The sequence below is a fragment of the Rhinolophus sinicus genome, chromosome 16 (genome assembly GCF_057876585.1).
Source record: "Rhinolophus sinicus isolate RSI-liver-muscle chromosome 16, RSI-T2T, whole genome shotgun sequence".
Lineage (NCBI taxonomy): Eukaryota > Metazoa > Chordata > Mammalia > Chiroptera > Rhinolophidae > Rhinolophus > Rhinolophus sinicus.
Genome location: NC_142516.1, coordinates 20,621,501 through 20,636,698, shown reverse-complemented (window position 1 = coordinate 20,636,698; position 15,198 = coordinate 20,621,501). Strand labels below are relative to the sequence as shown.

The 15,198-nt window shown below is 39.5% G+C and overlaps 1 protein-coding gene and 1 long non-coding RNA gene across 2 annotated transcripts in view; both read right to left on the bottom strand.

Moving 5' to 3' along the window:
• Positions 1-7,249, bottom strand: part of SVEP1 (sushi, von Willebrand factor type A, EGF and pentraxin domain containing 1) — a 151,042-nt gene extending 143,793 nt beyond the window's left edge. Inside the window, exon 1 of the mRNA XM_019749535.3 lies at positions 6,405-7,249. Within this exon, the coding sequence (XP_019605094.3) occupies positions 6,405-6,935 (531 nt within the window). The 5' untranslated portion in view covers positions 6,936-7,249. The remainder of the gene's footprint in view (positions 1-6,404) is intronic.
• Positions 7,250-13,095: 5,846 nt separating this feature from the next.
• The window catches only part of LOC148754974 (uncharacterized), a 32,426-nt gene continuing 30,323 nt past the window's right edge, over positions 13,096-15,198 (bottom strand). The window contains exon 6 of the long non-coding RNA XR_016019232.1: positions 13,096-15,160. This is a non-coding gene — a long non-coding RNA (uncharacterized LOC148754974). The remainder of the gene's footprint in view (positions 15,161-15,198) is intronic.

The window sequence follows — 15,198 nt, the reverse complement described above, 5'->3', positions numbered from 1 at the left end:
CTCCACGTCTAGCATTTCCTTAGCTCTGTGATTAGCATTTAGTTACCTAACCTCTGCTAGTATTGATGCCTTTTTCTGGAAAACTGATTCTGTAAAATCATAATATGAAAGCACTTTGTAAACTACAAATCACTTCACAAATTAAAGGTACATCGGGTCAACAACAAATATATTAAACAATTCTACTTCATGGCCACTGTTAAGAGAAACGCTCTCTGAGTACATTTGCATCACGAGGACACAGAGGGTGACTTTCCTATCCTCTGACCACAGAAGTGAAGCAGGACAGGTCAGTCTGCCCTCTCTTTGTCTAACCTTCACAGTCTCTGACTAAGTATTCTCATATGCATTTCACCCAAACATAATATAATATTGGCACCTGATTATGATAAGTGTCTTTAACAGTAGCAGTAGGTTACAGTCTTAAAATTACGACAGTGTCCCATATGCTGAGAATAACAAAACTAATAAAATACATGCAAATGATAGACTAAGAAAAAATTTGAATTCAATATTTGACAATTATTCTCTCTCTCTCTCTCTCTCTCTCTCTCTCTCTCTCTCTCTCTCTCTCTCTCTCCCCCCCCCCCCCCCAATGATAAATTTTAGTACCATTCTGCCTGGGAAATATACATGAGGTCTGGATCAATTGTATGCACTGAGGATTCATTCATTCATTCATTCATTCCCGCTTCTGATGGGTTTACAAAAGAAGTTCCTATATAAGACCAAGGCAATAAGAGCATTGTTCAAAAGTTTAAAAAGCACAAAACAGAGAATGTTTCCAGAGGTACATGTAGAAATATATCTTTTGTTAGCACTATATTTTAAAAACTATTGTAAAAAAATTACATATATATGTATAATATATACATATATATGTATATATGTGTATATATATTCAGCATCAACAAAGAATTTAGCTTCTGCAAGTGAGCAATTCTTGACATCTAAATGATGCTCTCAGTTTGGAACAGTTGAATCCACTGCAGATTGTATGACTCTCCCCACACTTTCCTATAAGAAAGTAGAACCCAACCCTCTCCTTATTTCTTCAGCATTTGGACCATCAGAAGGGCTCCTGCTAAGGCTATTATTGGTTTACTGTATGAAAACAAAGTGGCCCCAATTTTATTCATCAGGGTTTTAATCTAGTGGCATCTCACTCATCTTCAGGTTTTATTTAAAAAAACAAAAACAAAAAACAAACAACAACAACAAAAAAACTTAAAAGCAGATGCTTTTTTCCCCCGTGAGGCTGTGAGAGCAGATTCCTCGCCATGGACCAGTGTGGACATATAAAATAATGCTCTTTCCTTAAAGCTAGGCAGAGCTTCTGCCTATCTATTCCCAGTCTTCTAACCATCTATCGCTCAGGTTTTTGGCGAGAAAGCACATTATCCACCAGAGGATCACATTTCTGGAACAATGAAGAAAGCAGAATTTTTTTTCCCCCAAGGGAAGCTTCATGCTATGTTGTTTAACAGATATTTAGCCAAAGTGAAGTGGGAGGGAGGGGCTCTGATTTTATTTTGACCTGAATGACTTAGGAGATGGGGAGTCTCGCATTCATACGGGCCAATCAAAAATGTTTAGAAAAGAAAATTTATAAACACATGGTTGGAGAAAAACCAAGATGAAAGGTTGTTACAAAACACTCATTCCCTGGAAAGGAAAAACTGAAGAGCTTTCCATTAATTTTGTAAAAGGTTTTCATGTCGTTAAGTTCCAGGTGCGAAATCTTTCTCCCATCCTATTGATTGTGTCTCTGGAAAAATGTGTGCTAACTAAAGATTTTACCGCTTTAGTCTTTGCGGTCCTTGATGACTGCTCGGGGTGGTGACAAAAAAGGTCTACAATGCAGTTTCTCCATTCAAATAGAGTGTGATAACAGTGTCCACACATATACTCCCCATCGAGTTGTATAATTCCGACACCAAATAAAAATTGAAGCAACACTGTTATCCGTTTTTCTTTAGTCTATCATATGTGTTGAAAGATAACAGCAAATTTCACACTGGTAAAGGAAATTCTACATCTTGAGATTGAGCAGTAACTGTACTTGTAAGCGTGTATTTATGTATATGTTTGTGTTTGTGTATTTGTCTGCCTGTGTTCGTGTCTGTGTATAATTGAGTAGGCATATAGTTTCAAATGGAAAAGATGTGAAAAATGATTTTTTTCTGAGGAAAGTAATTAATAATCTCAAAAAAGTCCCTCTGATTTTCAATTTCACATAAAGGCCAGATCACAATTGGTTCCAATATTACCATTCTGCACACACATGAGAATCTGATGAATTGCCTTATTTCCATGATGAAATATATAGGTTTCAGATCTAAACCCAAACTATACATACAGCTTACCATTTTTAAGCTAATCCTGCGATGAAACACGCTTGCCTGATCTCTATAGAAAAATCCATATTCAAACCTCTATGAGCGTCATTTCTAAACACTGGTCATCTTCTATGAATTTTCTCCAAATACCATATTTTAATTATTCCTAAGAATACACATCAGAGACTTGGAAAAGTTACAATAAAGACACGTAGGCTTCCAGGTTAGACAGGGACTGAATCCAGCTGACCTTCTCCTGCATCTTCTCATAACCCAACCAAAAAGAAAAGAAAAATAAGGTCAGGGGGAAGTTCAGTTAACACAAACTTCTGTGAAGTCTCTGCTTGTTAGATCACAAATGGATCCAGACTGAAGAAAGGCACTGGGAACCTTGCTGGCAATTCCACTTTCCAAGACAGGATGTAGTATTTGGAAGGAGAAAGCTGAAGACAGAGTAGGTTTTGAGGCAAGCAGTATGTACTCGACTCATTACCCATTTAAATGTTTTAGATCAACAGTACTCACAGGCCCCCAAACCTGGCCAAGCCAAACAGAGGAGCTAATATATGGCAAGTTTTCCCTTGATGTAGTGAGGTTCTTCTCTGATGGAGTGGGCAGTGATATCAGGACGAAGGCCAGCCATTGGGACCTTATGAGTACTTGGAGTGGAAACCAACAGAGAACTGAGCCTGGCATAACTACCTCAATAAACAGAGAGCATCTTTAAGGCGTTACTTTATCTCTTAAAGGCAAAAGCCTTTCAAACATCAAGAGAAACCAAAACAGCATAAATGAAAAGAAAATTAGATTCACTAGATTTATAAAATGATAGCTGCTATCACCATAAACAAAATTAAAAGGCAAGTGAAACACCGAGAAAAAAAAGATTTGCCTCATACTGAGCAAGGGATGATTAGCATCAAGATTTAAAGAGCATTTGGAAATCAACCAGAAAAAGAACCACGCTCAAATTAAAAATGGAAAATAATCCCAAAATATTTCAATATTCAAAAAAGAAGAGCTATATATGGTCAATAAAATATGAAGAAAGTTTTCAGCCTCACTAATAAGGAAATGCCATTTAAAATGAGACTCCATTTTTCACGTATAGAGTTGGAGAGTCATGTTCAAATGACACTAACCTGTGTTGGCTGCCTCCTAGGTGCTCATGCAGGCACTGTACATAGGAATGCAATTTGGTACCAATTTTCTGCAGAGCAACTTGGCATATATATCAAAGCCCATAAAAAATGGTCATACTCTTCGATGCAATAATACCTATCACTTCAGAAATTTGCATGAGGGAAATCATTCGAGATACGGGCAAAGGTTTAGTCACACAGTGTTTTTTGGTTTGTTTGTTTTTATTTGTTCTGTTTTTTGGTAACAGCCTAAATATGTAATAATAAGTAATTACATGATAAAAATAAAGGTACACTCTATAGTATAACACTGTGTGACAATGGAAAAAAAATGATAAAGTAGAAGTGATTTCTTATGATGGAAAGAAAACTGAAAATATGGTAGAATAGAAAGTCAAGTTACAAAAGAGATTGTACAACACAATCCTTTGTTGGGAAAACATTATTTATGCATGATATAGGTAAGTGTATAAAAACATACCTATTACCTAGACAACTGTAAAATGTCAAGAAGGGTATGCAGCAAAATAGTGTAGTGTATTTACAGGAAATTTTTCTGATTTTATTTTCTACAGTAAACATTTAGTATTAGTAAAATAAATTGTATTTAAAAAGAAAAGAATGAATCAGAGAATTCACAAGAATCTAGATACAGAAGACATAGTAAATAAATGAATAAATAAATTTTAAAAATTAACATTTCTATATATCAAAAGTAATTGTTTAAAATTTAATTTGATAAGAAGCCATTCATAATAGCAATACTGAATAGAATAAATCTAGGTCTAAATTTGGAAAATATATGCAGGACTTAATTACTAGAAATCTATAACTTTACTGAATGATATAAAAATGGCTCGTTATAAATGGACATACCATATTTTTTATTATACTTGGAGGATTATTATTATAAAAAGTAAATAATCCCAAACTTAATTGAAAGTTTTCTATACTGAAACTCAAATCATGGCTGGTTTCCTTTGGAATATGTGAAAATGAATTAAAAATTGATATTAATTAATAAATACATAAGAGTTTAGTTTTTTAAAAAATAGATAAGGAAGAGAGAATTTGCACTACCACATATTTGAATATATTCTAAAGTTATAATAATTAAGTCATATTTGCAAAGCTTAAAAATAGTAAATAGATAATAAGATGGAATATCCTATTATCCAGGATAATAAAAAATTAACAGAAAGCCAAGAGGAAATCAAATACTCACAAGAATTCAGTGTGTGATAAAAGTAGCAATTAATCAAACTGGGAAAGGATAAATAGCTATTAAGCAAATGATAATGAGACAACTGGTTAACTATTTATTAAAAAATAATGTTAGACATTTTTGTCATACCATACACTAAGTTCCAGATAGATTAAACAGTTAAATGGAAAACTATTTCTCCAATTTGGGAAATGAGAACACCATTCTAAGAATATAAGCAAATACAGGATCTCAAGGGCAAAGTTTGATAGATTTGAATACATAAAAATTTAAATCATCCACCTAACATCACTGCAATGAGCAAAAGTAAAAGGCAGTGAACTGGAAAAACATTTGCAGCATCTACAAAAAGAATTACCAGTCTTATAATATGAAGAGCTCTTACAAATCATTAAGGAAAATAAAATACATGTGCCATAACTGCAATATGGACAAAAATTATGATTAGGTAATTATCAAAGGAAAAATATGAATGACCAGTAAATATACTAGGAAATGGTCATCCTCAATAAAACTAAACAAATTGAATTTGCTACACTACCTCTATTCACCTATCAAATTGACAAAGATATTAAAAATACTAGTACATGTCATGGTGATGACCATGTGGCAAACTTAGCACTGTGATACTCTCCTGGTGGAATGTAAATTTATATAACCTTCCAAGGGAGAATGGACAATGTGTACCAAGAAATTTATAAATATTCATATCCTTTAATTCAGAAACTTTATAGAAATTCTTCCTAAAGAAGTAATCAAAAGGGTCCACTAATGCTTGTGTTTATTATAACTCAGTTAATAAAACACCTGTGTCCAACAATAGGTGACCGGTAAAATAAATTATGGTGCATGTATTCAATGGAATAGTATGAAACTAATGTAGATACATAATATCTATATTATATCACCTATATTATAATAATATAGATCATTTCATGATATAACAAATGAAAATGTAGATTACAAAACAAGAAGAAACCAATTTGGTTAAAAGTATGTACAGCTGTGCATACCGGGCAAATGTTCAACAACATGTAAACAGCGGCTTAAGGGTAATGGGATTATAGTTTTTTCCTTTTCCTTTTTGTTTCATTATTTCCACAAACTTCGGCTTGTTATTATGTGTCAAACATTTCTATATGTGCCAACGTTCTTCAACTGAGGATGTGTTACTTTGTAATCAGAAAAAGTTAAATTTTGTAAAAGCCCATCATATAGAACTGACTTCCTCTTCCAGATGCTACAAATCTTGTAAAGGACTCAGACAGCATGCAATGAAATGCATATTGAAAGCATAAAATAACCCAAAAGAGAATTGAGGAAATATTCAGGTCACTTCACGTCTTACCTTTAGAGTCACTTCATGAAACTCACCTGTTCCAGCTTGGACACGGTCTGTCCTCATAAGTGTATATGTGGATAGTATTTTAAAGACCAATTCCTAAGAAGGTCCTCAAAGATGACCACTTAAGGAGCCTGACATCTAGGTAAGCGTTTAAAATCCATTATCCCATGGGACCATCACAACAATGGGAAGTGGGTATGACTCTGATTTTGTGTATGGGGACGGTTGACTTGGAGAGGTTGTGGCTTGCCCAAGGTTGAACCTGGGGTTAGAGCTGGGCAGGCTGCGATAGGTGGGAAGAGCCCGGGAGGTGCTGGGCGAGGGCCGGGGTCCGCGAGGGGCGAGTGCCTTACCGCGGCTTGCTGGAAGGCGCCCTTGGTGTAGGTGCCGCCGCCGCGGTAGGTGATGGCCGGGATCTCGCGGCTGAGCAGCGCGCACTTGTGCTGGTGCGCGCGGCGGGAGGAGATGTAGTCGACGCGCGGCACCACGTTGTTCTTGGACGAGAAGGTCACGATGGCTACGCGCGTGGCCGTGGGCACCACGGGGAAGTCGGACAGCAGCTTGCGGACGAACTTGAGCTCATTGAGGAAGTTGGCTTGGCCCACGCTGGACGACTCGTCCACCAGGAAGACGAGCTCCAGGCGCTCACTGAGCTCCCGCAGTCGCCGCACGCGCCGCCGGAACGCCTGGCCCAGCCGCTCCACTTTGCTCTCGGGCGCGTCCTCGCTGGGCGCGGGCGCTGCGGGCAGTCTCCCGGGGGCCCCTGGCGCGGCTTCGGGGAAGAGGCGGAAGCTGAAATTGCGCGACGGGGCTATCTGCTGAAAGGTCGCCCAGCCCGAAACGAGCGCCAGACCCCAGCAACAAAAGGCCAGGCGCGGCCACATTGCGCTGGAGACGGAGCGGCCGCCCGGGAGCGCAGGCTTCGGCCCCGGCACGGAGATGCTCCGCAGCCGGGCTCCTGGAGGGGCGTGCGCAGCGCGGGACGGCGGCCGCGAGCCTCAGCGCCTTTTCATCTGACACTGGGGACACAATCCAGACTCCTCCGGCAGCGTGGGGACTCGCAAGGGAACGGTGCGCGCTCTCTACCCCTCTCTCCTCCTTTCTCTCTCTGAAGCCTATAAAATGTTTGAAGGAAAGGGGGCAGTCAAGAAAAATCTCCCGCTTCCCTCCCTCTCTCCCTCCTCTCTGTCTCTCCCTCTCCCCTCTGCTCTCTCCTGCCTCTATCTCTGCCTCTATCTCTCTCCTCCCCCTCTCGTCCTCCTCCCGGGACCAAGCCAAAGACTTGGAGATTCCATGACACCAGAACGCCGCGTCTGTCAGGCTGTCAACATGCCCTCAGCAAGCGCACCAGCGCCGAAGCCCTGATTGATCCCATATGTCTGGCAGGAGCTGCAGAGGAATTCACTGGCGATGGATCCAGATACCGGGAGTGCCACAGTAATTGGAAACATTTTGTAGAGGAAAACACACACACGGACTGGCCAGGGAATTGAAAGCATCCTTTGAAAACTGCTTGCTCACCTTTTGTGTCTCATTTTTTCTCCCTTCGGTGCCCTAAAGCCTTCACCAAATAGATGTTTGACTTTTTTGGTGGGGATTTCTGACCCGTGGTGTGTGTGTGTGTGTGTGTGTAGGCTCTTGAGGGTGCCCTCAGATCACACCATATGCGGGGTGCATCTACCCCATTGGGATGATTTGTCATGGTGCTTCAGTCACGCATTTACTTATTCATCCATTTGCTCACCCCTTCATTCAGTCAACAAATATTTTTGAGCACCTATCATGTGCGAGCACATTGGGAAAATAAGAAGGACCAAAAATTGACATGGATCTTGTCCCCACAGAACTTATACAGTAATGAGTGAGGGGGACCATTAGCCAAATACTCCACAAATAAGACAGATTCCACAAATTATAATTGTATATGTAATACATGTAACTAACACACACACGCATAATTATAACTGACTTTGCTAAGTGGTAGGAATGAGATCTTACATAGACAGACTTGACCTTGGAGAGGTCAGGGAAGCTTTCTCTGAGGACGTGAAGTTTGTGCTGAAATCTGAAGAATGAGTAGGGGTCCTTTTAGCCAGAGTCCTTTCATGGCACCTGGGAGTGGTTTTTCAAAAACAAGGTCCCCAAAGGGGACGGTGCAAGTATAAAGAAGGAGCACACTTTGCATAAGAGATATCAGGGTCCTTAGTTAAAAGATTACAGTTAAGTGTCAGCAGTCCTGTGTAGCTATGCCTCTGCAGTTATATAAGCCACCTGAACTAAGTCACTTCCAATCCTTGGCTTCAATGTTTGCATCTATTTTATAATGGAATTCAATGATCTCAAAGTTTCCTCTGTCTCTAATACCATATGACTTCATTCCACCTATATTTAGTGAAATAACTTCAATGAGAGCTATCAGAGTGTATTGGTTGAAGTGTTAGGGTCTGGAGTCAGTTTGCCTGGGATGAAATCTTGGCTCTGCCATTCACTAGTTGTATGACCTTGACATCAGTTTGTTGATTTGTAAAATGCAGTAATAATAATAGCATATTAAGGACGAAATTATATATACATGAAGTTCTTAGAACAGTGATTAGAAAAGAGCATATACTCTATAAATGCTGGTTGCTATTATTCCCTCCTTTAATCATGAATACTTTTCAAATCCTTGTTTTTATAATAATATTGATTGACCATCTACTGTGCCAGAATGTTAGATACTGAGGATGTAGAGATGAATAAGATTCAGTTCCAGTCCTCCAGAAGTTCAAAGGATATTAGAAGAGAACATATTAAGTTGGTGCAAAAGTAATTGCATTTTTTGCAATTATTTTTAACCTTGTAAACCACTATTACTTTTGCACCAACCTAATAGATTTGCAAACAATTACGAGGTCTGACAATGAAGTTCGCAAACTCATCCTAGAAAAAGGGCTACACTCATTGTTGAATATCACTATGGTCACCTTCGAAGTACCCCCCTTGGGAAGCTATGCACTGATGCCAGTGCCTAGTCCACCCTTCAAAGTAATTTTGGAACTCTTTTTCTGAAATAGCCATCAGAGCTGTATTTGTATTACCCTTGATGTCCTGAATATCATCAAAATGTCTTCCTTTCAATATTTCCTTTCTCTTTGGGTAATGAAAGAAGTCATTGAGGGCCAGATCAGGTGAGTAGGGAGGGTGTTCCAATTTAGTTATTTGTTTACTGGCTAAAAACTGCCTCACAGACAGTGCCGTGTGAGGTGGTGCATTGTTGTGATGCAAGAGCCAAGAATTGCTGGCAAAAAGCTCAGGTCGTTTTCATCTAACTTTTTCATGCAGCCTTTTCAGCACTTCCAAATAGTAAACTTGGCTAACTGTTTGTCCAGTTAGTACAAACTCATAATGAATAATCCCTCTGATATCAAAAAGGTTAGCAACATCGTTTTGACTCTTGATTTGGACTGATGAAACATTTTTGGTCGTGGAGAATTGGCTGACTTCCATTGTGCACTTTGACACTTTGTTTCAGGTTTGTATTGGTACACCCATGTTTCATCACCAGTGATAACACAGCCCAAAACATCATCTTGCCTCTCCAAAATGTCTTGGCAAACTTTGCCTCTTCTTTGCTTTTTTCATTGGTGAGCTCCTTTGGGACCATTTTTGCACACACCTTTTTCATGCCAAGATTTTCAGTTAAGATTTTCCGAACTGTTTCTTGATCAATGTTTACTTGGTCTGCTATGCTTCTCGCAGTCAGTCAATGATTTTGATGCACAATTCGATGAATTTTTGCAATGTTTTCTCAATTGTGCTCGTTACTGGCCGCCCTGACCTCTCTTTATCAGTGATGAGTTCTCTCCCCTCAGAAAAACATTTAATCCATTTGTACACTGCCGTTTTCTTCATGGCACTATCCCCATAAATTTAAACTAACATGTCCCTGATTTCACTTCCACTCTTGCCAAGATTAACAAGAAATTGAATGTTTGTTCATTGCTCTAATTCAAGCTCAGACATTCTCGCAACCGCACACAAAACACACAACAACAATAATGAACACCACTCAGCAAGACACCGCCACACGTTGACACGAACACAGCAGTGAGACACTGATAGACCAAGGTTATGAAACCTTCCCGAGCTGTTTGTCCAGTGCTGCCACTGTAAGCGCACGGCAGCAAGTTCGTGAACTTAATTGTCAGACCTCGTACAATGCAGTAGAATGACTGCAAGAATGAAGAAGGGGAGCAAAGTCTAAATCTTCTTGGGGAATGAGCAAGACCTTATTTGAGCTGAGACTTTAAAAAAAGAGAAAGTTTGTTCATCTACTGTGTTATTTCAAACACATTATTAAGCGCAAATGTTTCAGGACTTTGTGTGCCAGTCACCATGGCAACTACTAAGTGTACTAGCTCATGTGTTCCCCACAAAAACCCAGAGTAGTAGACAACTGCTTTAGGACTATTTGGTTGCAAGCAATAGGCACCAAACTCCTCGTGTAAACAAAAAGGGATTTCTTGGCTCATATAGCTAAACTAGAAAGAGCAGGGATGGACTAGATTCAAAAAGGCTTGGAACAGGAAGTCAAAAACTACCTAGATCTTCTATTTTTGTCTTGCTTCTGCTTTTCTAAATCTTTTCAGATTTAGTCTCTGTCTTCAGACTTGTGATCTGAGAAGGAAAGATTTTTCTCACCAGCTCAAGTTAAAAAAATTAACGAAACCCACAACCACCACCACCTTAAAGAATAACCCCACTAGAGCAGGTATGGGTTAGACGCCCATCCCTTAACCCAGACTGTGGATGAGGGGATGGGCCATGGTAAGTCCTAACTTAGGTCATATGCTCACTGTAACAGAGACACCTAGTCACCTGGTCTCTCCTTCTTGAACAACAGTAAAGCTCTTAAGTTTTCGCTGGGTACAAAGGTGCCTGAAACAAAGACTACATACTTCAGCCCCCTTCAGATGGATGTGGCCATGGAGCTAGGTTCTGGGCAATGATATGTAAGTGCTGGTTTTGCATGGCAGCTTACAGAAACCCTCTTTAAAAGGCATCTATCTTTATCTGAAGTATCTCCCTTTCATCACTTACTCCCATCTTTTTGCCTGGAACATGAATATGGTGGCAGAACTCTAGCAGCCATTTTGGCCCATGAGAATGAGGGTCACATCTAGTGATGGATGAGAAATAAGCTGGAAAGAGCCTGGGTTCCTGCAGCTTTCACAGAATAACCATACTCATCTCAGATTGCCAATCTACCCCTTTTGTATTGAGTTTTTCTGTCACATTCAGCTGAACTTAATCCTGACGAATAAATCCACACTTGTAGCCATGGAGGCTATCCTCTCAATACATGCTTTCATGAATGCTATGGCAGAGAAAGGAGGACATCATGAATTGCTCACTGGTTCCTGAAGTTGCCCCCAAAGGTGTCACACATAACTTCTGCTCCATTTCATTGGTCAAAGAAAGTTTCATGGTCATGTCTAACTCCAAAGGGACTAATGAAGTACAATCTTAACCATATTCCCAGAAAGCAAAAATCTAGAAATATTTGGTGAACACCATAAATAATTACCATATTGAATCACATGACAATGGGAAGACAGTTGAGTTCAAAAAGCAAAGTAGAGACAAAACCCTGGGAAGCTTAGTCTGCCCTAAAATTTAGAAGATTCCTATAGGAAAGATCTATAAATCAGTTTGTACAAAGACTTTCTGATCTTTAGTTTGGGACAGTAAATTTATATTTGCAATATATCCATGCTATATTTACATATAACTGTGATGAATTATGTAGCAGTGTCTGATTCCAGCAAGAGTTTGTAGTTGAGCAACTGTGGGGATTAGATTAAATTAATCTTTTCTTCATTTCTCATTCCAGCCCTTCTGGAATCTTTGTGGTTTTTTTCTTATTGTTGTTTTTTGGCACAAAAAAGACCCAATTATATTAAAATATAGCTATCAAAATATTTTTTAAAAACTAAATTTGTCATGTAGTAATATGTGTATTTCTTCATGATCATATGAAATAACATCATTTATCAACTGTTCTAGTAAATGCCCCATTTTTAAAGTAGTGATGAAAGTAGCAATATTTTGAGATATGTGCTATGGGTCTAGGCGAGGTGCATTTAAAGTTCTCTAGGTAATTCTGAAACATACCACAGGAGTTAGAACATAAGGCATTGTGTATTTCCAGTGGGCTGAACAGTCAGACCTACATTAATTGTGTTCATGGTAAGAGAGTGAAGACATAGAAGTCTTGACTGAATGTTATTAAGACTACTGCTCCAGTTTTGACACTGTTCCCCGGCACTCTAGTCTATTATATCTCTAGTCTAAAGCAGTGGTTCTCAACAGGGGGTGATTTTGCACCCCACTTCACCCAGGGAACACTGGGCAATGTTTGGAGACCTTTGTGGGGATAAGGTACCACTGGCATCTAATGGAAAGGTCAAGAATGCAACTAAACATCCTACTATGTACTGGACAGCCCCCACAAAAAAGAATCATCCAGCCCAACATGTCGGTAGTGCTGGGGTTCAAAACCCCTGACCTACGCCACAATAAATAACAGACACAGAAAATGACAAACTTTCATCATACCAAAACCTAAGATTGAGAAGCAACTTAAAGGTACTGAAATGACAACAAGGAGCTGAATTGAGAAAAAACTACCCTGGCTTCATCTCATGTGATGAAGGGTTTTGTGGAAAAAATGTATACAGTAGTCCCCCTTATCTGCAGTTTCGCTCTTTATGATTTCAGTTACCCACAGTCAATTGTAGTCCAAAAAATATTAAATGGAAAATTCCAGAAATAAACAATCCATAAGTTAGAAATTGTGCGCCATTCTGAGTTGCATGATGAAATCTTGCATCATCTTGCTCCATCCCGCTCAGAACGTGACTCATCCCTTGGTCCAGTGTAACCACACTATATTTGCTACCTGTCTGTTAATCACTGAGTAGCCATCTTGGTTATCAATCAGATCGACTGGCGCAGTATTGCAGTGCTTGTGTTCAAATCACTCTTATTTAATAATGGCCCTAAAGTAGTGATACTGGCAATTCCAGTATCACTACAAGAGTAATGATACTAGCAATTCCAATATGTCAAAAAGAAGCTGTAAAGTGCTTCCTTTAAGTGAAAATGCATGTATGTATCAGAAAAATATAGTAAATATAGTGTTCAGTACTATCCATGGTTTCAGGCATCCTCTGGGATCTTGGAACATATTCCCCATGGATAAGGGGGGACTACAGTATTGATGGGATAGGGGAAGGGAGATTCATTACATTTTTCTCACCACCTGCACCCTGAGTCAGAGTCTTAGAGTCTGATCAATCAGAAGCTGAACTTCAATTCCTAGCTATCCATTGAAACCTGCATTAGAAGACACCTAGCTTCACCCTGTCCTTCACTGCAACCATCTTTCTACATTAAAGCAGATTCTGAGAAAAGACAGAATGAATTCATGTTTGGGGAAAGATGGGAGGGGACTAAGGAAGAAAGCACAGAATGATGATGGCAAAGATCCTTCTGAGATATCACGAATCGATATCGTAAACGGGAACAGAGGCAGGAAAGTTTTCGGTTTTCATGTATGCTGGGGATAGTGTCTTGTTTTGTTTTTAAATCTGTAACACAGTATTCGTGAATCACAGTGACAAGCAATAGTGACAAGAGGAAGATGCCGCTTTGTGACTGTACTTTATATGACTATCTTTCTGTTGTGAATTTAACAAAGACATTCTGCCCCATGTACAGAGGTCGGGAAAATATGCTACCCTCTGTGTTTCTTTAAGTAGAATTACCTGAAGATGGAGTTCATAGTGGAAAAGGCCTAGCAGCAACATTGAATACAATTAAAAAGCAATAAATAAAAACAAATGTTGTAAATCTAGTTATAACACTAGATACAGATAAATTTAAAAATACACATCATTTTATGTGGTTTATCTCATTGAATCCTGCCATAAATCCTGAAATAAATATGGCGGTTACTCCATTTTTACAGGTGAGGGAATAGAGCTATATGAAGTGGAAAGTCTGGAAATATACATGTTTATTGCTATTATATTTATATGCATGTTCGATGTCTTGTTAGCATTGTAATCTTGCAGAGAAGGTGGTGTATTCACACATCATTTATGCCAACCCCTGCATTTGTACATAGGATGCACTCACTGCCTCAGGTAATTTGGCCTCTGATTTCCACTGAATAAACCTGAGGCTTTAACAAAACTTGGAGGAAGTAATCAAGGGAGTTCAGATCTGGCAGTCTACGCCACACAACCATGTCAGTCAATCCAGTTTCGGGAATTATCATCCCACCAGTCCCTCTCCTTGCTGACTCAAGGGGGTGGTCCGCCAGCCTGACCACAGCTGGCACCTTCCCCTAGTCTGTCATGTGCAGGCATTAACTGGTCACTTTTCATGGCGAAATGGGTCTCTTCCAAGATGTTACTTTACAGAAAAATGGACCCAAGACAGGTGCTCTCGACGGGTCACATCACACCATCACCTTTGCCTCGCATCGGAGAGGTCCACGTCCAGTGTGGATTGTCTTGATCATGCCTCCCAACCCAATTTCACATCTACTATTTGTTTTCCTCCCTTTTCACATAAAAAGACACTGTCTTCAAGAAAGCAGGTTTCCTATCCAGGAGATCTAAGCACCACAAGCACATTTCCAAGCAACAGTTGGGATTATCCTCTGCTAAACTTTGCAGGTCTTGCACCTCAAACTAGTGAAAGGCACATGGACTGAGATTCTTTCATAGGGTACTGAAAGGTACGCCACCTGCCACCCCACCCCCACCCCACCCCCGTTTCTAGAATGCTTGATGAGTTGACTTTCTTTGGGCTGGCTGAGGTGTTCACCATAACCATTTCCTTTCCCTCTTCAGAAACACTCATCCACAAAGCAGTGTGCCCAAAACATTACCTGTATCCTTGAATTTGTGAACCAACTTTCCCAAGGTCCTATGGGAGATAGTGTCTCTTCCAGAAGGACATGCACTGAAGGATTCTTTAGATTCACTGACAGGACCAGCCTTTGTGTTCACTGACAAGAAGCAGCTCAATGAGTTCATCTTTCATCATCACCAAACTGTAAAAAAGATAATAGTATCACCTATATTTCTAGAT